We start from the raw sequence: 24,969 nt of genomic DNA, 5'->3' as shown, positions 1-24,969 counted from the left end.
ACCAAATTTTTCCCCCCTTGTGCCTGTGGTTTAAAAAACCACCACACACCAAAAACAAACAAACAAACCAACCCACACCCAAAATCCCTCAAGACACCCCTGTAACCTAAGAGCTCTTCAGTGACAACTGGCAGAGGGGCCCCACTGGTTTGTAGTTTGACTGTTTAAGAGATCAAATGAAAGCCGGTGACAACGGTTGTGAATAGCATTGCAAGAATACACGTATTAAGAATACATGTGTAAGGAATTATGGACACTTGCTGATATTATACTTTAAGTCTGATCAAGTTGGAAGAAAAACCTAATTTTCTTCCAGACAGAGGCAGGAGAGCCATATCCGCCATCACCATGTTCAATGGGCGATTCCTGGTTTTCTCTCTGAAGAACATATTGCCATGCTGCTTTCACAGCCTCATGTTAACACGCTCGAGTCTGACCCCCAGGGACTGACCCCAACTCTGGTGACAGACCTTGAGGAATATGAAGGCCAAGCAAGGAGAGGTTATCCAAGAAAGGCAGATGCCCCTGCCATCTTATTGATAAACTAGGCAAATATAACTTAGATAGGGCCACGATAAGGTGGGTGCATAATTGGCTGGATAACCGTAGTCAGAGAGTTGTTGTTAACGGTTCTAAATCCTGCTGGAAAGGGATAACAAGTGGAGTTCCTCAAGGGTCTGTTTTGGGACCCGTACTGTTCAATATCTTCATCAATGATGTAGATATTGGGATAGAGAGTACGCTTATTAAGTTTGCAGATGATACCAAACTGGGTGGGGTTGCGACTTCTTTGGAGGATAGGGACATAATTCAAAATGACCTTAGCAAGTTAGAGAAATGGTCAGAGGTAAACAGGATGAGGTTTAATAAAGAGAAATGCAAAGTGCTCCACTTAGGAAGGAACAATCAGTTCCATACATACAAGATGGGAAGCGACTGTCTAGGAAGGAGCATGGCAGAAAGGGATCTAGGGGTCATAGTGGACCACAAGTTGAATATGAGTCAACAGTGTGATGCTGTTGCAAAAAAAAGCAAATATGATTCTAGGTTGTATCAACAGGTGTGTTGTAAGCAAAACTCGTGAAGTCATTCTGCCGCTCTACTCTTAACTAGTTAGGCCTCAGCTGGAGTACTGTGTCCAGTTCTGGGCGCCACATTTCAAGAAAGATGTGGAGAAATTGGAAAGGGTGCAGAGAAGAGCGACAAGAATGATTAAAGGTCTAGAGAACATGACCTATGAAGCCAGGCTTCATGAACTGGGCTTGTTTAGTTTGGAAAAAAGAAGATTAAGGGGGGACATGATAGCGGTTTTCAAATATCTAAAAGGGTGTCACAAGGAGGAAGGAGAAAATTTGTTCCTCTTGGTTTCTGAGGACAGGACAAGGAGTAATGGGCTTAAAGTGCAGCAGGGGAGGTTTAGATTGGACATTAGGAAAAAATTCCTAACTGTCAGGGTGGTCAAATATTGGAATAAATTGCCAAGGGAGGTGGTGGAATCTCCCTCTCTGGAGATATTTAAGAACAGGTTAGATAGACATCTGTCAGGGATGGTGTAGGTGGAGCTTGGTCCTGCCTTGAGGGCGGGGGGCTGGACTCGATGACCTCTTGAGGTCCCTTCCAGTCCTATTATTCTATGATTCTATGATTCTATGCAGGTGGGTAATGCTGAATAGGCACTTTTTCCTATCTAAAGTTAAACCTTAAGTCAAGGATTGTAGTCCGTTAAGTGTTAGGCATTTGTAGAACACTGTTTAACTTGTAACCATTTCTGTCCGTTAGTCTTGCTTAGCATCACGTTTCAATTCTTGGTTAATACATTTATTTTATCAGAACAAAGTCAGTGCTGTTAAATTAAGCAGATTGTGAATTCCTGGTTAAAACCAAGCAAGCTGATGTATACGCGGTCTCTAAAGGCACAGTGGATTTGGTGATTTCTGAGTGTCCAAGAATGGGGCTGGATGTTTTAGAGACTCTTCCCCCCCCCCCCCCCCACCACACACAGGTGTAATCTAAGAGGCAAAGTCAAGGCAGGCAGAGTCCTCTGTGGGGTCTGGTAAACTGGGAGCAGCAGGGAGCAGGTGTTACCCAGTTTGCATCAAAGAAATCGGCTGGTGTTAGAGGCAGAGAGATAACAAGGTGACATAGTTCAAGATGCCCCAAGGAAGCCTCACAACCCTGCTTGCCCTGTTATCCAGTTACAAGAGTCAACTCTGCCCTACATCAGCCAGTGTTTCCATCTACAAGCCTTTACCCCAAAGGCGAGCGGGTGCGTTTGACAAGCATGTACACACAGTTCTGGATACGGCCCATGCGCAAGGTTGCCAGATTCCACTGGTTTCCATCCTCATCGGTTTTTCCTACTAGTGTTACTTAAGCGATGCCCACATAAAACAAAGGCACATGAAGTGAGGTGTGTGCCGACTGCACACCACACTGACGGTGAGAGACGTGCGTACCCTCTGCATCCAATTGACTCAGGTAGGAGCAGAGTTAGGCTAAGACGGAGTGCTTCCCCCCCACTTGCAGTGCTGGCATTTTCCAGACTGCCATCCTGGTGATGCAGCATCTTTAAAATTAGGAGCTGCTCATTGTAATGGGACGGAGGAGGCCGACTTACCTGTGTTTCACCATGCTGCGTAGGCATTGGCTCGCCGCAGAGTTATACACACGGGGCATCCAATTCTCCAGAGGGTGGGCTTGTATCTTCATCGCAATCACCTGGATGTTCAGAAGGTCTGCCAGGCGCACAAAAGACTTTTTGTCTGCAGCAGACAGGAGAGGCGCCAGTTAGCCTGCCTACTTAGTACGGCGGTGGCAGGTCTCATTTGCAAAAATACAGCACTTCGCCTGGCCTCACTGCAATACAGAGGACGCACAGGACTTGTCCACCTGGGCAAAAAGGGCACTTCCTTCATCCAGACTACCGGCAAACACGCTAAGAGCCCTTGGAGCCTGCGTGAGGCACTGTGGCATGAAGCAGTAAAGAGGCTTACAGTGGGAGGAGGGGAGGGAAAAGGACTCAGGAAGACTCCTTTCACTCCTTACTTGCCAAGTTTTAAGCCTCATGTTTAGGCAGCCAATCTTTGGGCAAGCTCGTAGTGGTCCCCTCACACATGCACAGGTGAGCGGTTACCATCCATTAACATTCTTCTATTTAACAGGTTACAATTGTGAAGTTTGTTGGAAATAAATTCTGGCATTAGTAATCCCCGTTTCTAGACGGAGGCAGAACGTTGGAAAGCACACCTGGAATTTCCAGATTGCATGCGACGAGAGCTCCCTCTCTAGCAGTGGGTAGAATGAGATGCTCATGAGGAAGGCACAAGAAAACCCACAGCAAGAAATCTTCCCCAATTAGGTTATTTTTTGAACCCCTTTCATTGGGGTTCAATCGTCATGCCTAGCCATAGTAGAGTTTCCACCCTGGCTTTTTAGCTCAAGATCATCAGATTTCCTCATCTGTAAGAAAAGGAACTTTTTTTTTTTTAATGCCAAATATCTTTGGAGATGTTTCCATGCCTTTATCTTTATGCCCTCCAATTCAAACTTCTACAAGACACTCCATACATGGAAGCAAAAAAGTAAACCACAACAACCACCCCACGAGCATGGGGGGGGGGGGAGGGAATAAACAGCCTGCAGCAAGCTTATAAGTGAGGTAGCAGGATATGCCTGGTTGAGTGTCAATTCATGCCAAGCCAAATAACCGGATGGGTAGATTTTCAGCCTTTGCTTCAAGTTAGTTACATGCAGCACACTGTAAATACAGATGACACCATCTAATCAAGAGGTTCTCCTCTACTTCAGTCACCCCTCCCTAACACGGGTCTGTTGATTGCTACTCACCCACATAGCCTTTTTGTTCGTCATCAGATACTCTCAACAGGAGCTCACGATGAGAAGTGCTGATATCTGGGGCCACTCGTTTGACGAGTTCCTTCCACTGGGCTTCCTTAACCACAAACTCTGGGCCCTCCTTGACCTTTAGGATGTTGAAGGCTTCAACCATCTTGCGACGTTTCATGTAAGCAAGTTTGCAGATCTCATTCTGGGGAAAACGATGGATTTCAGCCACATGGAGAGTTTATTTCCCTCCCCTCCCCCACTTAATGTAGCTTTGGAATATTCATGGATGCCATATTTAGTCCTGGATTGCTATACTAGAGTGCCAAAGACTTTTCAGGAAGATGCACCAAGAGCAAAGTTCCTGGCCAACATAATGACTAACAGCTCTAGAGTGACACATCTAGCACACTGAGCAGTTGCAGCAGGCGACCATGGAGGTCCTGCCCTGCCCTTCACTGCAGAGTTATCACAAGCCCCTATTTCTTGCTCAGTATCAAAAACTTTCAACATATCCAGGTAGGCTCACTGCAAGAGTGGGGTCCCATGGGACACTGACTCGGAGTCTGCCTGGCTCACAATAGGCCTTGGAGGACAGTGTGCCGTTGTGGAGCGGGGAAGGGCATTGGCATGTAATGGACAGAATGGAGAGGAGATCAGAGGTTTTATCCCAGACCGGAAAGCCCGCAAGTCGGAGAAGAGGAGGGAACTGATTTAGGCGTCACATCAACACTAACAAGGGAGGCCTCTGAAAGTGGCAGCTACCTCCACAAGGCAGTCTGCCCAGGAGGCTGCACTCAGGGTTAGGTTTTGTGGTTTCCTGTGAGTGCATCTGGGAGGAGACCAGGCACAAGAGGGAAGTTAGTCTCTTTATGAAAGTTCACTGGAACTCTCAGCTTTAGCCCTTTAATTGCAAGCACTAGACAGGCTTATAGTCACCCCAAGATCTGGTGGATGCTACGTATAACCATCAAGTGACAGGAAAACCTCGCTGAGTTGCTCCACAGGATGGTTCAGAATCAGCAAGTGATTAAAGGAGGAGTGGCTGGCTGCAACACGTTGACTGGAGGATCCTTTCCTTGTAGAATCCACACACACACACACACACACACACACACACACACACACACACACACACACTTTGCAGTACAGCCCCAGTCCAAGGGCTCCCAATAAAGGTAATACCAGCATCTGACAGCTGTACTGTATGTAGGGTTCTAAACTGGGTAACCCAACCCCCACCTGACATTTTCTAGTGCCAAAAAGGACAGACACAAACAAACAAACACACACACACCAATTATTGTCTGACAGATTTGGTGACCTAGCACTGGGAGCCAGATTCACGCCCCAAAGCTGCCTGCATTAGATTCAAACACCCTTGAGACGGGCAGGACCAGAAGAGGAAACAAGACGTTTGTAAAGCAGAGTGCTCCATCCAGGGATGGGCAGAGTCACATTACTGCTATGCTGAGTTTAGCAGATGCGGATCTCCACACACGTTACCTTTAAATGTTTCTTGTAGTTGTTGTACACAACAGCCAGGAAGACAGACATGAAGAGGTAGGTGTGGATTACTACATAGGTTATGAAGAACAGGGAATACAGCCAACTGATGTCATAGGCTGGTATCCTAGACAGGGAGAGAGGGGCTTTAGTAACTTTATATTAGACTGAGAGCAGAGATTCAGTAGTGTGTGCTCTGTGGAGTACCAGGGTTCCACGAGAAAATAATGACAGCTGTAAGACCCTGTTATTTTGGTACTAATTTTTTGATCTTATTGTTTTTTCAAAAAAACCCTATACAAGATACAAAAATGCAATGCCAAACCATTGTCTATTTGGATACCTATTGAATTAAAAAACAAAAAACAGTGTTTGAAGGGCTCCATCAATTTTTCAGGATCCCACAGGGGCTCCATGGCTGAAAAGTTTGGAAAACCCCAATACAGAACAATAAAACCTCAGGGACTGTTCCCATATGCGGTTTCAGGGTACAATGCACCTTACAGACAACGCTGGATGCAGCATTTGAGCACAGTCTGAAATTCATCAAGAAGCACAAGCCCCATGCTCTGCACCAAATTCTCCCCACAGAAGCTCACACACAACTGCTAATGCGGTGGAGAGTGTAGAATCTGGCCCCGGGGTGGAAAGCAGAGGGCACTGCATGCCACAGTGCTCTTTAGGTCTCTGTCCTAAAGCTATTGTGCAATGATGGAGTGGGAGAGGGAAGAGGAAAATGCTCTCCCTGATAAATTCAACTCTGAATTAAAGGCTAAAGAACCATGAACAGGGCTTGAGTGCTGCCTGGAAGAGGCGATGGTTCCCCTGCAGTACAGATTACGGAGTGTGGGGCTTGTCAAAGCAAAAATGTTTCACCTCCCCAAGTGCAGGGTCTGTCCACACCAGTGGGATCACACAGCACCTGGAGGCTTTTCGAAGTACAGGGCTGTTTGCAATATTTGAACAGCCTTTACCACCTGGACATCAACAAGGGTTCAATTTCGGATCCAGGAAACAGAAAGATCCTTGTATGTCAAATATAGCAACAGATTGGGGGGGTTGCTCTCCTCCGGCTCCCGTGAGCTCTGGGCAGGCCCAAGACAGCCGCTCCAGTTCTACGAGCGATACAGGGCTTCCCTGCTGCTCAGAGAGCACTTCCCCGCCTAGACTGCCCGGCATGGGCGGTGCAGGGTACCTACATGATGTCAGGACTGTTGGCTGTCGTCACCAGCACATACATATCAAACACAATTTCTAGGTAGTTAGTAAAATATGGGGATCCTTCCACTGTCTGGAGATTTCTGAAAAGAAAGAGGCACCATGCTGTTACACACAGACAGCAAGTCACCGACACACAGTTATTGCAGAGTCAAAAGACAGGACGATGCAGCACTTTAAAGACTAACAAGATGGCTTATTAGATGATGAGCTTGTGTGGGCCAGACTCACTTCCTCAGATCAATGTGGAAGAAAATCTCACCCATTACAAAGATAGCTTCCCCAATTATCACCCCTAACGTCGTTACCTCACAGACACTAACCTTCCCCTCCCCCTCTCCACTCTGTTCTAAAACCTGATTTGTTAATTTCACATGCGTCCATTTTTTAGATTGTATCACTTCGGTATATATGGTCGTGCCAATTTTCTTCCACAAATTGATCTGACGAAGTGGAGCTTTCATGGGCCAGACCATCACCTAATAAACCATCTTGTTAGTCTTTAAAGTGCTACATAGTTCTGTCTTTTGTTTCAGCTAGATCAGACTAATACGGCTGCATCTCTATCATTACTGCAGAGTGGCAGTTGAGCAGTTGACATGGCAGTCATATCCTAAGACCTTATTGTTTAGGAATACGAAGTACCCACAGATAAGGACAATCTTGATTTCTCAGCAGTTCTTGACACCCCCTCCCCCGCCATATTTTGTCCTCTACAGGATCTGGTAGATGTTCTTGCATCCAAAACTTAAAGCCCACAACCCAGGGAACTCCAGAGAGGAACACCGCTCTCACCTGTCACCAAACAGCTTCAGAGCCATAAGGGAGAACATGAGGACGCTGAACATGAAGAGCAGGAAGACGTACGTGATCTCTGGCAGCGTGTTGCGTATGCTGCGGAACACTTTCCGGATCTGCCGAGGCAATGGGGAACCTTTGGAAACAAAGCTGCACCAGGTTTCCCACGACCCCCCCCCCCCACAGAGTTTTCAGCCCCTCATGGTCAGGCAGAGTGGTAGACAGGCGTTCTGCTTAGAGAAACAGAGCTAGCTCCCCCACCCCCAATCAACCGCACACCACAGCAAACTCCACTTCAAAGTGCTGATTACCCCAAATGGAGCAGACGAAAGTTCTGAAAGGGCAGAATGAGACCACAAAAATCTAACGTCAGCAATTGTCAGGCGAGTGGAGGAATACCGAAATCCCAAAACAGGGTGTATAAGATTGGATGGAACAGACCAAGAGCAGATGGGTTGCAAATCCAAAAAGCCAGGTCTGATCAACCAGGGCTCCCTCCCTGGCACTGAATCTCGCTGCCGCACGTAAGCGCAGAAAGGGGAACAACACTGATTGTAAGTTGCAACGAAAAAATCCAAAACAGGAGAAACAAAACAAAAAAAATATCTCCTGAATCTAAGCAATGCTTCTATCTTCCTTAACGTGAGTATTATATATTTGTTAACTCTATAAATTGTTTAAAGGTAAATCTGGAGGGTATATCTGTAGGAGGAATTATTATTTCTTGTTTTTTAACTGTACTGTTTTCCTACTTTTTAATTATTCTGGGAAGAATAATTAGGACATGACCTGAAATTAAGAATCCAAACACAGCACAGTCCCAAGTTCTAGGGTTTCTTATGACCCCAAAATCCAGCCTGTTCCCACAGCTGGCTGTTATTAGGTAGGTCGCTGACTAGCTAGGAGGAGCTCTCTCTCTCTCTCTCCTCATGAGGGGGGAAGGATTTCCCCTATTGCTGATAAAGAGGGAGATTAAGGGTCATTTGTGATGTTCCTTGCACTTCCCCATTATTTCCATTATTCCAAAGCCATCAAGCCGCTGTCTACAGGAGTCACTTTCTTCCTGCCTGGCAGGAAATGAGAGGTAGGCACCCCACATCCCACAGCACAGCAGATACCAGTCACAATCCCGATGCACTGCCGCAGCCAGGTACCAGGACATCAGCTTAGCAATGATGCGCTAGGAGCGGTTTGGATTCACACCAAAGGGAAAGAGGGATGTGTCTGCACACGCCTAGCCACCATCCCTTCAAGTAAGCACAAGGGGTCTTGGCACAGTGTAAGAGCTACAACGGCTGTCTTCCGCACGGCCATCTTCCAGCCATTCTGCAAATGCTCTACTCCAAGATGTTCGCATGCAACTTCCAAAGGACACCCAACCCGTCGGCGTGACTTACCTGGTGACTTTCTGCAAAGTTTATTAAGAAAACGGGTCTCAGGACTCTTGACCATCTAACACTGTTTATGTTCGAGATTTTAAGTGCCCCGTAGATAATCAGGTCAATTAAAGTCCCCTGTGGAAGAAAGAGCAGCAACAATTCACAGAAAAGTCTTTGGTTTACTGCTGGAGACTCACTAACGCAGCCCTAGTGTTTGACAATTAAAATGCTTCTTGGGGTAGTGTCTTCTGACAGGAGATAGAAGTTTCGGTAGACTAGACCATGTTATGACACACACACACACACACACACACACACACACTTGTTCCTGCCGCATACTTTTCTCAACAATTTCAGAAACCAGGTCTGTTGGAAATCAGCAGGGAAACGGATTGTTAACTTGCTGGGGACACATCAGGACAAACAGGCTGTTTGTAGACCTGGATGCTGGCCAGTCCCATCAGGTCACACACGCCTTTTCACAATGCAAGTGGAAGTAGGACAATAAAAACAAGCCTACAGGTCTAGCTTCCCCACAAACCACAGCGACCACATGGGAAACTCACCAGTATTGCTATTACAATGCAGATATTCTTTGTATCCTTCCAAAACACATTGCGAGGGGTGACTTTGGCAAAATGCACCAGTCGTCCGAAGAATACCAAAAGGCACAATACCTCAGCCAGCGAGGTGGCCTGCAGAGAGGCAGCAAATGAAGTTTAACCTAAAAAACAGAAGACAAATCCTGCCCCCCACAACTTTATTGCTAAACTCTCCCAATATCTTCCCCCTCAGTGCCTTATTCTCCACCTACCACCAGAAGAGTTCAGACAGAGCCAGATGGAAGGAAGAGTCAGTCCCAGGCAACAGAGGCTATATCTAGACTGCAGTTTTCTTTTGGAAGAAGCTTTTCTGGAAGAGATCTTCCGGAAAAATTCTTTTGAAAGAGAGAATATGCACAGCAAAAGCACAACAGAAAGCAAATGTGCTATTTTGAAAGATCGTGTCCACATTCATTGGACACACTCTCACATTTAAGTTCAAATTGCTGGGGACAGAGTAGCCACCAGGGCACCTGTGTTATTTCCTGGACGCCTCTTCTTTTGAAAAACCCCTCTCCCCTGTCCACACTTGCTCTTTTCTGAAAGAGCTCTTTTGGAAGAGCTTCCTCGTAGAATGAGGTTTAGTGCTGTCGGAAAACACCCTGCCTTTTCTACTTTGTCGAAAGAATACAATTGTAGTGTGGATGCAAGTGTAGAGGGTTTTTCCGGAAAAATGCCCATTTTTCCAGAAAAACTCTGCAATGTAGACATACCCAGAAAGGAGGACATGTCCAATGGGTTTTCACTGCAGTTTTCTGCAGATTGCTCTATTCTTTAGAGCAGTCTCTCACCATAAAAAGTCACTGATGAGAGGATAACCACCATTATTTCATGCTTCTCAGGTAAGAGTAGGAATTTAGTTGTGAATAACATCCTTCAGCGAGTTAGTCGATTTTCACATGTACGGCGTTTGGGATGGGATGCCTGTCCAGGTACACTGTCATGCTGCATTGTTATCATAAGCTCTGGCAGTCTGTTCTGGAACTAGTGCCCTACCTCTTCTAGCAAGCTTTTCATCCACAGAGCTCAAAGCACTTTACGGAGGAAGCTAGGACCATTACGCCCAAAGTCAGAGAAGTGAAGTGACTTTCCCCAAGATTGCCCAGCAATGGCCAACTTGGGACAGAACCCGGGTCTCTGGAATGCCAGTTGTTCTGGGCCTTAAGCCACACTGCCTCCCTGATACGATCTACAAGCACCGTGCACAGAAGTCAACAAATAATAATATTGTCAGTGGGCTAAGCATCTCAAGAGGTAATCAGTGAGACTACTGGAAGTGAACACACGCGGTAATGAACCTGGCACTGGTGGTGGAGAGGGGCAGTCCACGGCATTGTTGATGGATGCACAGCTTGGATCACCATTAACAGGGCTTGCACACACTTGAATGGGAAAGTCATTCCTTGGTTGCATGAGGTTTAGATTTGCTATGCGCCCATGCAGACTGGATTAATTCAGCAGTACCCGACATCACAGATATTACTATTAAAAAACATCCAGTAACTTCCCCTACTGAAAACAAGCAGAGAAATACTCCAGCTTCTTGAAGAAAGGAACATTACAGATGGCTTGAGCTGCCTCCATCCATCAACATGACAAAGCTATTGCTCCCTTTTACCCAAATACTTACCAAGAAAGGGAGTGGGTACACAGCAGGATCTTCAAACACAGCAAGGGAAAGGTCTACAAAGATGAAGAAGTAGGTAGTTGCTTGCATAGCCCAGTGGTTATAGAGATTGTAAAGTCTGGCGAGGCAAGACAGATATTAACAGTTAGGGCACTAGTGCATGGAAGCTGTGCACTTGTGTGGCTGATCAGGAGAAATTCAAATGCTACCCAGCTGATTAGCAGAGCCCACAACTAGGTTTTTTTGTTTCTACTGGTGGTGCACAGTCACACATGCTGTAGTGCACATCATAAAATGTGTTCTGCCCATGGATGGAAAAAGATTAGGAGGAACATTGCCTGTGACCACCTAAAGACAACAGGACCATATACAACCTACATCTTGCAAGGCCTCAGAAAGACTCAAGTCCCCAAAACTAGCTATTTGCCAAGATTATACAGGGATGATTCTTACACAACGCACTATCCTGAGTGTGCTAGTTCATTTAGCCAAGTTCTTTCTCCAGTTCTTGGGTATATTGGATATTTCCCAACTATTCAGACCACTGATAGACTCAAACTGTATTCCTCTTAAGGAAAGTCACTTATTCTCCAATTCAGTTTCAGAAAAACGCATTAACACAAAGTTGGTAAAAAGTTGCCTCTTCTTTATAACTAGCCCTTCCCCTTAGGATGTGTCATCCCTGTACTGATCACATGCTCCTCAACTTAAGTATACAGCGGTGTGCTACTTCTGCTCCAGTGTTGAAGATAGCAGTGTACCCCAGGAGAGATGGGCAACTCCATCTCAGCTTGGTGCGTCCACACACAGCTTGGGTCAGTTGGCTGAGTATGGATGCACCAAGAGCCCGATATAGTCCTTAAGTCGGGACAGCTCAGCAGTGCCTCAGCTCACTCTGCATTTGACCTTGACTGAAGATTTTTACAGTCACTTCTCAGCAAACACAACAAGCTTGGATTTTGGAGACAAAGCCATTTTGAAGATCTGAGCTAAAAAGCAATAGGAAGATTTTCCCTTCATTAAGGATTTTTGTTGACACTAGCTTTACAACTTCTTTTCTGACTGGCTGCAGGTTTTCCACAAAAACATCTCCCCTGAGATGTGACAGGGATTTCTCTTGTGAAAAGCATTCCATAACTTTTGGCAGCACACCTTACCCTGGGAGCTAGAAGATTGTGTTTATTAGTGTGAAATGCCCAGCTTTCACAGGCATGCTTTTATAAGGGTGACTCAGGATAAGAGACCATTTACCTTTCAGTTTTTTCCATTAACATGTTAAAACAACAAATACGACTGAGCATTGTGTGTCAGTCACTGTTCTTTGAACTATAAAGCTTCTTAAGATTTTTCTAGCGATACAAAGTGCTACACTGCTTGCCTTCTTTTATCCAGGGAAGGGAGAAAGGCAGAAAGAACCACTTCTAAAAATGCCACCAAGGCGGACAGATGCTTGTTCTATATTTGTGGCTGCAGTCTTCAAAAATGTTTTTTATGGTCCTAAACACACAAACCACCACTGGATAAATGTCAGCTAGAGAGAAACAGGGCTGGCCAGAATAAAATAATTAACGGACTAGGAGGTCTTGGTGTTTTAATGCAAGCAATGAGTATTTGAGTATAGACCAAATAAATTTATTTGCTTGAGGTTTAAAAAAGGAAGGACTATTTTCCTCCCTTAATTCTTGAATACTAATAAAATTAGTGCTCTCAGCTACTGTGTTCATCTTTAACAAAAAAGCTGGTCACTGAAAGGCTGAGGCACAGACTTTTGGTTTGGTTAAGAGCTATTTGGCAAATTCATTGACTAATTGGAAGGAAAGACTTGTCAAAGTGTCAGCGTCACCTCCCATTCCCTGGAAGCGATGGGAAACCTGCAGCTTCTCCCCTGTGGCAGCGAGATGCTGCTGTCCCACATCGGTTCTCTGAAGATTTCTCCAGCAAAAGGAGAACTACAATTTCACCTCACTACGGCGAGAGCGCGTGGTGGAAGGGAAGGGCAAAAACACTGGCAGAATTCAAATGTTTACTCCATCCCAATTTTGACCATGTAGACTTCTATTTAAGATGCCCTCCTGGTTTTTAACTTTTGCTTTTTTTTGTTTTGTTACAGTTGCTGGAAGTTAAGGCAAGGGGAAGGGTTCATGCAGCGCTGACATTGGGGCTGCACGGCATGGCCAATGCCCCCAAACACTTGAGTGCGAGGGATGCTGCAGTCCAGAGCCAGGCCGCAAGGAGACTGAGCCCCCAGAAGCAGCAGGGTAGCCTCCCCTGCAGAACAGCTCTTCCCACAGCCCAAAGCAGAAGCATTTCAGCAGCAGGTGACTGTAGGCTCAGAATCCTTCTCCCCACGACCCTGGCTGGGGTGGGCTGCTCCACCAGACCAGGCCCAGACTTCCCCACACCCTGTGCCTGCAGGGAGTGCTTTACAGCCCTCAGGAAGTGGGTCCCTGGCAGCTGGGCTCTTAGAGGGTTCCCCGCACACCTGCTGGGCTGGCAAACGGGATCCCGCGCAGGGAAGGCTGCACGCTGCCAACAGTTACCGATCCATATTTTACTATCAAGGAAAACAATCTCCTCACTCTAACCTGGGCTGAGTAAACGAGGGGCGGGGAAGGGGGGCCACAAAGACTCATATTAGTCCTTTTGACCAGTGTCACAGCACGTTCAAGTTCAGCTGATTTTCCATAGCCCCAAAATTTGTGTCAGTCTCAGGGTGAAGATACGGATGTTTATATCAAGCTGTATTAAAATGCATAGTTCTTGCTTACACCCAATATGCCAAGCAATCCAGACTGTTCTGAATCAATGACCTGTTGTCTTTGTTATTTAGGGATCCCAACATTGGGATCATCTCCAACCTTTATCGGTGATTTAGTTTTTCCTTCCAGCTCATTAATAAAAGTTCTTGGCCCTACTGTATTTCGCACATGTCCCTGCCAGGCCTCAAATGAAAGCACAGCCGCTTGATGAGGATTCCCCATGCGGAGTCGCATTTTGGGACTCATCCTTTTATGATACTGGTAGATAAAGGTAATAGTGTTTGATTGTAGTAGATGTCTCTGAGGCATATGCCTTTTTTTTGTCACATGCCTCAGACGTCTACTACAATCAAACACTATTACATCTACTACAATCAAACACTATTACCTTTATCTACTAGTATCATAAAAAGATATATTTTATATCGAGTGACAGGATTTATTTTCCTTAAACCCATGTTGATTTGGTGCATCTTTTACTAATCTGGACTGGATTCTGCTTCTACACAATAAAATATGATCAGTCATGATCACTTGTACCTATTACCATAAATCTTTAGTTCTGCGATCAATTGCTCTTAATCCATTAGGGGAATTCTATATTAGATCTCATCCTACATTGGCTGCAACAATTTTTGAAACAGGAAACTGGTCTTCTCTTATGTTTAGAAATTCCAAGGATGCTTTAGTGCAGGCAGCACGAACCCCCCAGCGCATGTTACACAAGCTGAAGGGTCCCATGATCATGGACATTAATGAATATGGAAGAAAGATCATTTTCTTCAGAGTTAACAATGACTCAAAGAGGGAGCACTTTTTGATGTAGAGTGCCACTTCCCCATCCCTTTTGCCCACCTGAGCCTGCCTCAATATGCTAGGAGCATTGGTTTTAAAATTCCAAGCTAGATGGAATTTATGCACATAAGTCATTCCAATTCATCTTATTTGTTACACAGCTGTTAGTACTGGTGTACAAGCAACTTAAGAATTTATTCTTTGTGTCCTTTGGTTCCTTGCAGGGCCATCCTTACCCATACACAGAATACGCAGCTGCGTAGGGCACCTGAAAATTTGGGACACCGCCGGTCTTAATGTCTACCCACCTGCCTCTTCCTCTGGAGAGGATTTAGTTAACTTAACTGAAAAAGTCTGCCAGACCTATTAGCAGCACATGGAGCCTGTGAAAGCCATGCAAGTGGTAATGAAGCCGTTTACAGGCACTTACCAACCCCAGGTATATACTATCAGTTTCTGAATTCGCAGTGTTAGTTTACAGGACCTTAGTTTGCACTAGTGAAATGTTTAGTGTTTCCCCAATTTTATTTGGCCACAGAACCCTTTTAAACTTGAAAGAATTTTGCAGAACCCCATATAGCAGTTTTATATATGGAGCCAAAAAAAGTAGACCACAAATGAGTAAGGATAATAATAAACAAATGCTGAACAAGGTCATGAGACCAACATTTAGTTTAATTGCACATATTTAAAAAAAAAAAAAAAAAATCACATTTAAGGTGTACAAAAAATTCTTAGAGTGTTATTGTAAGGGAATTTTCTCGCTGAATCCTTATTTACACTTCACAGAACCCTGGGGTTCCTCAGAACACCATTTGGGAAACACTGCATTAGTATATTGCTGAAAATCATTTTTTTTTTTAAATCACATCTCAAAAAACAAACAAACCAATGTTTGTTTTATAATACTAAGTAGGGTCCTATAAATCCTAAGGATGGCCCTGGTTCCTTGGATTAATTTTTTCCCCCCCCTCAAAATCTTGAGGATAGAATCCCCCGTCATGTAAGCATGGCCCATGTTCTTTGTTAGATTCAACATGTGTCTAAACAAGTGTTGGTGAATAAGTTAACTTGATTTAAAACCAAGTTCTCTTGATATCAAGTATCCCCTGTACCCCAATTCAGTGAAAACATTTCCCAGTTAGATATTTTAATTCTTCCCACAGAATACTGTTGAACTGGATGTTAGCTTGTTTTCTTACCTGACCGCTTGTGGTGAGGTTTCAAATGGAATGTTTCTATTATACTGAGCATCATACACATAAGCTGCAGCCAGGAGAAGGTCCTGTTGAGTTTGGGTGGAAGAGGAAGGAGAAAAGGACATAAGTTTAAGTCAGTCAGAATCTGAAACTCTTACATGTAACGAGGCAATTCCAAAAATACCTGCCAAGGAAGCATTTTTCTACCCTGAGATATTCCATTTAGGTGAAGATGAATATAAAATGGTACTCTGAATAATAGTGCTACAAAGAGACTTCATGACATGCATGTCATAACAAGATATTCCAATTTATGAACACACAAGCAAACATACCACCTTCTCCTCACCCTATTCGTATTGGAAGAGAAACCCAAAGTTTACTACAGATCTAAAAAAACTGAACCAAAAAGCTATCAAGTGATTTACTATATATTTTAAATAGCTAGAAATACACAATGCAAGGAGAGGTTTGGGCACCACCTCCTGATGCTACTAACTGCCTAATAACTTCAGAAGTACATCACTGGGGAAGTGCTGTGTGCACACAGCACTTCTGCCAATCTCCTACATGCAGAGCAGAGCATGACGTTGTATCGTTTTCTTTCTTTTGTATCCAACTGCTAAGCATTTCTAGCAGTACTCTGATGAGGGAAGCATAGCGGAACTCTCAAAGGGATGAGACACCTAGGTGTCCTGCAATTCTATTTCAGATTCCAGATGTCTGAATTCTGGGTCCTAGTATAGGCAGTCCCCGGGTTACATGGATCCAACTTACATCGGATCCCTACTTACAAACGGGATGAGGCAACCCCGCACTAGCTGCTTCTCCCCAGCAGACCAGGGAGACGCGAAGCTAGCGCCCCCCCCCCCCCAGCAGACCAGGGAGACGCGGAGCGGCTTCTCTCAGCGGACACCTCAGCTTGAGAATAAAGGACTGAGGGAAGGGAGGTGTGGGAGAATAAAACTGAGCTCTGGAGAAATGTTTGTCTAGAGTTTCCCCTACTATATGTACCAGTTCCGACTTACATACAAATTCAACTTAAGAACAAACCTACAGTCCCTATCTTGTACATAACCCGGGGACTGCCTGTAATATGTAAATCACCATCCTATCATCACACTGAGACTGTACCAGATACACACCATTTACAACACAGTAACCACTTTAGTCAATTAAGTCATTCTATGAATGACTTGGGGGCGGGGGAGGATGATTTACTTATGCTCTTCTCAAAGAAAACAGATTGCAGCTTAAGTATGTAATGCACAAATGGAGTAGCTCCATAATGAATTTATTTAGCTCAATAGCATCCTGGTTCCCTTTTAAATAAGGGGAAAAAAAGTCAGGCAGGCAGCTTGCACTTTGGCAACGGAGGCTGGTATTTAATAATCTACCTTGTTAATGTGGCATGGAGGAGCAACAACGCCGGTTCTCTAGTTCAGAGGGCAAGAGAAAGTTTTGGCTACGTCTGCAAGTCTGTCTTCTAAGAGGACTTCACGGGGAACACTGTGGGCAGTTTCATGGCTTAATTATTAAAATGCAGTGGTCTTAGAAGACCCCCAGTGACCGCTTAAAGGAACCTATTGACATCTAGTGGATCTCGTGAAGAATTGCAGCAATGCCAGAGAAACTTCTTGGCTCCCGGACACCTGCTCTTTGTGCCTATGCTCTTTAAACCCACCAGCTCTATCCGTGTGTTTTTTCAGAATGAGTTTGTAACACGGCTGAATATCCGCATAGCTCGCGTCCACACATGTATAACAGCCACATGGTTAGAAACTAGGCCTCTGGTCAGTGTCCCAACCCTGCCTGTGACCAGGGCTGGAACGTAACCCTCAGGCCATGAGTAGACAAGACCACAAATCAACAGCCGTGCAGTGAGCTTAGCCATTTTCTCTCAAGTCATCCCTACAATGGAAGCCATTCTAAAATACAACACACACTGCTCCTCCTGCAGCCGCTGAGGGACACAGGCAATAGTTACAAGGTTTCTCAGCAGGGGTGGATACAAACACCTCTGAGAGGGGGCAGGGGAGAAAGGGACAGACTGAGGCAGCGGTGTCGGAAAAAGCACTGCTGTGCGGACATGCTGAGTTGCACTGACTGTAACCGTGTTTAGCCTGCTCACACGACAGAGAAGACAGACGATGGTCAAGATACCAGCTACACTACAGGTAGAGTCTACACTGCAGTCTTGGGCACCACAGCAGCTCTTGGAGACAAGCCCAAGCCCACAGGAGCTAGCTCAGACTCTGCAGCAGAAAAGTGGCAGCATCAGGGCTTACAACGCAACCCAGCCGCCAAGGGCCCCGTGTCCTGCAAGCTGAGCCCAGCTAGTGTGGTTTCGCCGCACAGGTACTGAAACTAAGCGGTGATAGAGACGCAGCCGCGTTAGTCTGGTCTAGCTGAAACAAAAGACAGGACTATGCAGCACTTTAAAGACTAACAAGATGGTTTATGAGGGGATGAGCTTTCGTGGGCCAGACCCACTGCCTCAGATCAATATGTGGAAGAAAATTGGCACAACCACATAGACCAAAGTGATACAATCAAAAAAAGTGAACTAAGCATGTGAGAGCTAGCATAGGGAGGAGAGTCCAGCAACTGATTGTGAATACACTGGGACATCATCCCCACCCAGAGGGGTCACACGCACGTACCCTTGGGAGCCAGGGGAACAAGCCAAGGGGAATCCAATGCTCTAGCCACTGGGTCCCACTGCCTCCTTACACGGAGGTCTCCGCCCCGTTTCCTACCGGGCGCCGGCTGCTGCCCTCTCCCTCCGGCCGGGCTCGGCTCCCCCAGAGATGGAAGCGGACGGAGGCGGGTTCGCTCTGCGGGGGAGTTTTGGGGGCTCGCTCAGAGCCCCCCGCTGCACGGCCGGGGCGCAGACATGCCCGGGCCGCCCCCTCCAGCTGCGGGGAGGGAGCGGGCGGCAGCAGCCGGGGAGGGGGCGCGCCCAGCCCGGAGAGGACCCGTCCCCGGCCCGTGGGCTCCATACCTCGTGCGCCAGCGGCGGGTCCCGGGCGGCGGCGGCCATGGCCGGTCCGGGCTCTGCTCAGGGCTGGGTCCTGCGCTCCGCCAGCTCCATCCCGGGCGAGCCCCGCTGCGAGCTTTAACCTCCCCCGCACGTGACTCCGGGCAGCGGAAACAGCCCCCGGGCGCTATTCGGAAGCCGGGCGGGGGGCAGACAGACGGACGGGCACGGGGGCAGACTGCAGCCACAGGCAGAGGGGTGCAGTCAGGGACGGACAGACAGACGGGGGAGGAGACTGTGTCCACAAGGGCTCTGCAGATGGTCAGACACCCATCAGGAGCAGGCAACTGGTTGAAACTACAGTCCAGGGCAGAATGATCACACCCACACATGCACATGCCATGTTGGGGGAAAGCCAGCAAGGCTTTTATAAAGGGACATCAGGCTTCAACTATTCGACTGGAATGCTTTGAGAGTGGCAACAACCACGTGGACAAAGTTGATCGCCTGGGTGTGGCGTACTTTGACTTCCAGAAAACCTTTGACAGCTCCCCTATCAAATCATCTTGATTTTCAAGCAAGTAAGAACTCATGGGATTAGATGGAAGATCCTCTCAGAGTTCTGTAACTGATTAAAAGATAGGAAACAAAAGGATAGGAATAAATGGTCACATTTCACCCTGGAAATTGGCAAATAACAGGATCCCCCAAACACCTGTACAGGTATGGGTTCTGGTCAACATACTCATGAATCATCTGGAAAGGGAGGAAAGTGGGAGGATGTAAAATTTGCAGATAATACTAAACTACTCAAAGATTAGTCCTCTGGTACCTTAGAAACTAACAGAAGTATGTAGAATCATGAGATTTTGTGGGCTATCCCCACAAAGCTGACTTCAAAGAGTTACAACAGGTGCTCACTAAATTGAGTGACCAGGCAATGAAACTGCAGATACAATTCAATGTTGATAAGTGCTAAGTAATACGCATTGGAACACAGAATTGCACCAATACATAGAAAATCATGTGGACTAAAAGAATCATGCTGGATGGTTTTCTGAAAACATCAGCTCAATGTGCAGCAGTGACTATGTAAGGAACCACAAGGAAAGGGACAGAAAATATTATCATGCTACTATATAAATGCTACATGAAATAACTTGAGGTCTGGGAAACTTGTTTTACAGCGACAGATTAACAGGGCTCAATGTATTTAGTTTGTCCAAGAAAAGCTTAAAAAGTGACTTGGTTGTGGTCTAGAAGGACCTAAATGGGAGCCGAAATCTGGTATCAGAATACTCTAGTGGAAAAGGTATAATGAAGTCCTGTGGGTGGAAGCTAAAATGAGAGAAATTCAGAGTAGAAATATGGTACAAACATCTCACTGTGAGAGTAATTAAACTATTAGAACAATTCCCCAAAGGGTGTGCTGGATTCTCAAGCCCTTGGATCCTCAAATCAACACTGGGTACTTTCTAAAAGACAGGTTAAAGCTCAAACAGAAATGATGGGCTTCATGCAGGAATTACTGGCTGAGACTCTGGGGCCTGTGTTACGCAAATACAATTATCACACTTGTGCCTTCTGGCCTTAAACTATAAACTTACTATACTTGCCACATGCATGGGCTAGGTGATGGTCAGATGTGCTGATTTGTTGACATGAGACAAGAACACTGACAATCTTACATGAGATCGTCAGTGTTCTTGCGGAAATTCAAGCTGCCAGTGTAGACAGCTGGCAAGTTTTTTCGCAAAAGCAGCTGCTTTTGTGGAAAAATTTGCCAGTCTAGACACAGCCTTGGTGTTATTGACATGGACTGCACCAAATCCAGAGGAAAAGGATGCAGTGATTTGCTGTCTTGAGTTTGTGGTAGAGCTGCATCAAATTCAGGCTTAATCTGTTCCTGCTTTCAGCTCTCCCTTCCTCTTAGGAAGGCCCCTCTGCCAGCGTGGTGTCAGCAGAAAGGAAAAGGAAGCTCAGCTTGCAGTGAGAAGTTTCCCTCCCTCCACCCCCATTTCTGTGCACGTTTGGTATTTCCATAAGCAGTCTATGCCGTTGGTCTGCTGAGAAAGCATTTCTCTTTGCAGGGACTGCGATAATACAGGGTCTGAGACATAGTAAATGCAAAACAAAACACTGCATAATGAGCAGCCTCATTATGCCTTAATAGGTTTCTCATTCCCTTCCCCCATTGACAATATTTAGCTAAGAGATGTGCCCAAGCCGCAAAGTTTGAAAACAAATCTGAACTTTCCCAGATGTTGGGAGTCTCTGGATTCAGCTGTCTGGAGAGGTCTGGTATTGCACAGAGGTGGCAGATGCTCTATACTTAAGGTTGTAGCCAGTTTCCTTTATCAAACCCATTTTTTTAATCTTCTATAACTTTGGTTCAGAAGATTTGGCCTAAAAATTATGTTTACTCTAAAGCTGTGGTAGGCAACCTGCAGCCCACGGGCCACAAGCAGTCCACTGGGGCTTCACCTGTGGCCCGCAGACCCCCTTGTTTGCTCCACTCCCCCATATCCCTCTTGCATACTGGGACACTGGAGCTCCAGACTACCTACTCTTCCCTCTCCCTCCCAGGACTTTTGGAGTGCCACAGATCTGCTGATTTGTGCTCCATCCATATTGGTTCCCCACCCTGGGGAGGATCCAGGATGGAGCGTGAATCAGAGGATTCATGGCACTCCAAAAGCACTGCGAGGGACAGGGAGGAGTAGAAAGTGTGTGGCTCTTGTGTCCCAGTGTTTGAGAGCTACATGGGGGAGGGGGCAAACATGGGTCCACAAGCTGCAGGTAGTAGCCCACTGAGATGAAGGGCCACTCATTCAGTCCACTCACTCTTTTTGGACACCATCTCTGATACTCTTTGCTGACACGTGAAAGCAGGTATCACAGGTGAACCTGACAGTGCAGTATGTCCCCATGTATAGTATTGCTGCAGCATCCAAAATGTCTACATCTATACAAATACATAATCCCTTCCCCAAAGGTTTACATTCTAAATGGACAAGGCAGGTGCACTGCCTATGAGAAAACATTAAGAACATATTCTTTTTAAAAAAGTTCCTAACCCACCCCGTCAGCACCGCTACCTTCCAACACCTCTGCCAGATGTGCCATCTACTCTGCGTTGCCCTTACTGATCCAGCAAGTCCTCCTCCTGTCTGTTTACCCCATGGCATGGATTCAGGCACAATCTAAAACTCTCAGGGAAGGAAACAGAAAATTCTACCAGCCAAAGAATTCCCACATTATAGAAAGTGTCCAAATGTGTGAAAAGTGACTAACAGTGTGAATGCAGGGAGTGGGAGACTTTCTGGCCATGCAGGTAGAATCCTTACCTGTCCCAAGCTGGCTCTGGAAGCTAGTGAAATGTGTGAGTAATAGTAGCACCACATCTGAAAAGGAGGTCATATCCATAAGAAAATGTGCTTTTGGCCATGGCCCAGCTGGTCTGAGCATCCTTCCATCCAAAAGCAGCCTAGAGTCTAAGGAGAACCTTACATTGTGAAGCTGACATGTCAAAAATGACAGTTGCATCCCATCAATCACAGGTGTTGCTATAATCCTCTGCAGACATTAAAACAGATTGCTCGCTCCATTACACTTATTGGAATTACACCAATGAAGAATGTGGCCCATCCTGTTTCTTAGGTAGACCAAGCAACAGCCAATTAGAAAGCAGTTGCCTTCACCGTGCATGTGCTATCTAAAGGAAAAAGGCCATTTGATGCAATGAAGGATGCTCACCTTGGAAGTAATCCAGATTTACTTATGTGTTACATGTGTAGTGTTACTAGACCTTGAGCTGCATGTTGGGTTTGAAAACAGGGGTGAAATATTGTTTTTAAAAAACTACAGTTCTAGCTCCCTGGTGTGACAAGGTGACTCCGGTGGGAGGGATGCAGTGGTGTCTGCCTGAATTTGCAGAGAGCCTGATACAGCCGCACTAAGAGCTGCAGCTTGCTCCAGGGCTCTGCAGCAGGATGCACTTGCCAAAGCAGTTGCTCTCAAGATCCATGGGGAGCAAGACATTCAACCCCCCCCCCCCCACGAATTTTAAGCCCCCCCCCAAAGGGTCTCCAGTCCCAAACAGCCAAAGCCCCAGCAGCCAGGTCCCCACCTGCCTGCGGCGCTTTCATGGTCCCCTCGCGCACAGACTCGGCCAGAGCTGGGGAGGGGGGGGGAAGGGGCGTGGCTCCATAGGACCGTGTGCACGAGCCGCCCCTGCCACAGGGCGGGGCTAGCGGCTGGCGCGCCCACGCCTGGGAGCGGGAGTGCGCGCGCGCGGAGGGGGCGGGGCGGCGGTTTGGGCGCGCGGGGCCGCCGTAGGGCGGCCATGGCGCTGGGCTCGGAGGCGCTGCGGGAGCGGCCGGTGCAGCTGGCGCTGCTGCTGGCCTTCGCCTCGGGCGCGCTGCTGGGCTGGCAGGCCCACCGCCTGCGCAGGCGCTTCCTGGCCTGGCGGAAGCGGCGGCTGCAGGACCTGCTGGCGGCCGCGGAGAAGAAGCTGGACCTGGCCTGAGCGCGGTGCGGCGGGGGGCGGGGCCCGGCCAGGCCGCATGCGCGGGAGAGGGGGGGGCGCGCCCCTCACCGTGGCACGGGCCCTCGAACGAAGCGACCGCTCCTCATTGCGGGGGGGCTTCTATTGTCTCCGCGGGAGAGCGCTCTCCCGCCAAAGAGCAACTCCACCGCGGCTGCGTCCGCACGGGCATGATTTTCCGAAAATGCTTTTAACGGAAAAGTTTTTCCGTGAAAAGCATTTTCGGAAAAGCGCGTCGAGAGTGGCAGGACGCTTTCGCGCAGAAGCACCTTTGTGGGAAAGCGTCTGTGCCAATCTAGACGCGCTTTTCCGCAAACACGTGTCTCTCACGTCTGATAAAGTCTAGTTTAGGCTAATTTTCTACTGGGAGCCGGATTTTTTTTTTTAAGCCCCCAAAATCTACCTCTTTCCCTTTCCAAAAAACTTAAACCAATATTTGAAACTTGCACCTGTGTGGAACTCTGATAGGGGATATGCATTTGAAGGGAGGAAAGAAGAAGGGGGGTGATAGTTGGAATCAGATGTTCCTGAGCTGAGACAATTTAAAAAATCAGAGCAGCTTCTCTCAGCAAGAAGTGGGTCTTTGCCCACGAAAGCTTATGCTCCTACACTTCAGTTAGTCTATAAGGTGCCACAGGACTCCTCGTCGCTTTTGCAGATTCAGACTAACCCGGCTACCCCTCTGATACCTGAAGTACAACAGAACTCTCATTTTCATGTTTCCATGAGGCTTGATGTGGAATGCACTCCTGGCATTCCTGTATATCTCAGTCTTCTCAGTCTTTTGACTCTTCTCTGCTTCAAAATGTAGTGAAACGATATCAGTCAAATATTAAATGTACATAGACCATATATTTGAGATTATTACCACATGGTTTATTACAGCAGACTCTAAATTCCTTGCTGAATCGTAGTGCATAAATCTAAATGACTTTGGTTACTCAATATTCTATCTCTCTTCTGATTTTCTTTTATTTTGGAATTATAATCTGGCTGAACATTGTTTTGACAACCCTTTTCAATTCAAATAAAAAAAACCAAAAATGTGAAACTATGTGCAATTTCTAACTTATTTCATTTTCTTTTAACAGCCTTATGCAGATGAAAGCTGACAACAGAATGAAAGTAACTGGACTCATGCTGCATTTGTATCTAAACACTGTTTAAAATATGGACTTTAAAAACAGATGTTTTGATAAGCAACTATATTCTAAAAAGAAGGCATCTGTGGTGTAATGCAATCTGATTTGCCAAAACGGACATCAGCAGAAGTTAATTTCATGTGTATCAGAATAATCTGTCTACAAAAATGTTATGGGGTGAGCTTAACTAATTCATACATATTATGACTATGCAAATTAAAAAATCAGAGTTGCAACATTTTTAAGGGTGGTTCATGTCTATTTTGTTTTGCGATTTGTAAGACTCAGCCTGGGGTCTGTTTGCCCCTTACCTTTTAACAAATTAAACTAAAAATGGTATAATTTACTTAATTGTAATTTTGTAATAAAGTCTCTTAAGCAGGGAGTGAAAACACCTAAAGATTCTAGCATTAAACATTTTAGGTCTTCGAAAGTAGACAAATCATAAGGCTCAGTCAAAAAGAGTAAGGCAAAAGCATACCGTCATACACTACGTAAAATTCATGTATTAAATCAGTAATGCTGGGTTTCTTGTCTGAAATGCAGCAAAAAAATACTCTGTGTACATCTCTCTT

The 24,969-nt window shown here is 46.2% G+C and overlaps 2 protein-coding genes across 3 annotated transcripts in view; one reads left to right on the top strand and one right to left on the bottom strand.

Annotated features, from left to right (window-relative positions):
* Window positions 1-19,084, bottom strand: part of LOC102453058 (two pore channel protein 2-like) — a 28,337-nt gene extending 9,253 nt beyond the window's left edge. The window contains exons 1-10 of one of the 2 annotated variants that reach the window (XM_089777562.1): window positions 18,731-19,084; window positions 15,730-15,812; window positions 10,977-11,091; window positions 9,311-9,439; window positions 8,763-8,879; window positions 7,363-7,481; window positions 6,549-6,650; window positions 5,350-5,476; window positions 3,847-4,048; window positions 2,618-2,762 (exon numbers count right to left, since the gene is read on the bottom strand). In XM_089777562.1, the coding sequence (XP_089633688.1) occupies window positions 2,618-2,762; window positions 3,847-4,048; window positions 5,350-5,476; window positions 6,549-6,650; window positions 7,363-7,481; window positions 8,763-8,879; window positions 9,311-9,439; window positions 10,977-11,091; window positions 15,730-15,812; window positions 18,731-18,769 (1,178 nt within the window). In that variant the 5' untranslated portion in view covers window positions 18,770-19,084. The remainder of the gene's footprint in view (window positions 1-2,617; window positions 2,763-3,846; window positions 4,049-5,349; window positions 5,477-6,548; window positions 6,651-7,362; window positions 7,482-8,762; window positions 8,880-9,310; window positions 9,440-10,976; window positions 11,092-15,729; window positions 15,813-18,730) is intronic. The other variant, XM_075925803.2, reaches the window with a different exon arrangement.
* A 3,916-nt stretch (window positions 19,085-23,000) lies between these two features.
* On the top strand, window positions 23,001-24,639 carry MTLN (mitoregulin). The gene is made up of 2 exons (XM_075925802.2): window positions 23,001-23,239; window positions 24,344-24,639. Exon 1 carries the CDS (start codon window positions 23,052-23,054, stop codon window positions 23,232-23,234), a length of 183 nt encoding a protein of 60 aa, XP_075781917.1. The 5' UTR covers window positions 23,001-23,051; the 3' UTR covers window positions 23,235-23,239; window positions 24,344-24,639.
* Window positions 24,640-24,969: the final 330 nt, after the last annotated feature.

This window comes from Pelodiscus sinensis, chromosome 3, assembly GCF_052426305.1.
Source record: "Pelodiscus sinensis isolate ZL-2025 chromosome 3, ASM5242630v1, whole genome shotgun sequence".
Lineage (NCBI taxonomy): Eukaryota > Metazoa > Chordata > Testudines > Trionychidae > Pelodiscus > Pelodiscus sinensis.
The sequence above is the reverse complement of the archived record's forward strand: the minus strand, read 5'-3'. Positions and strand labels throughout refer to the sequence as shown.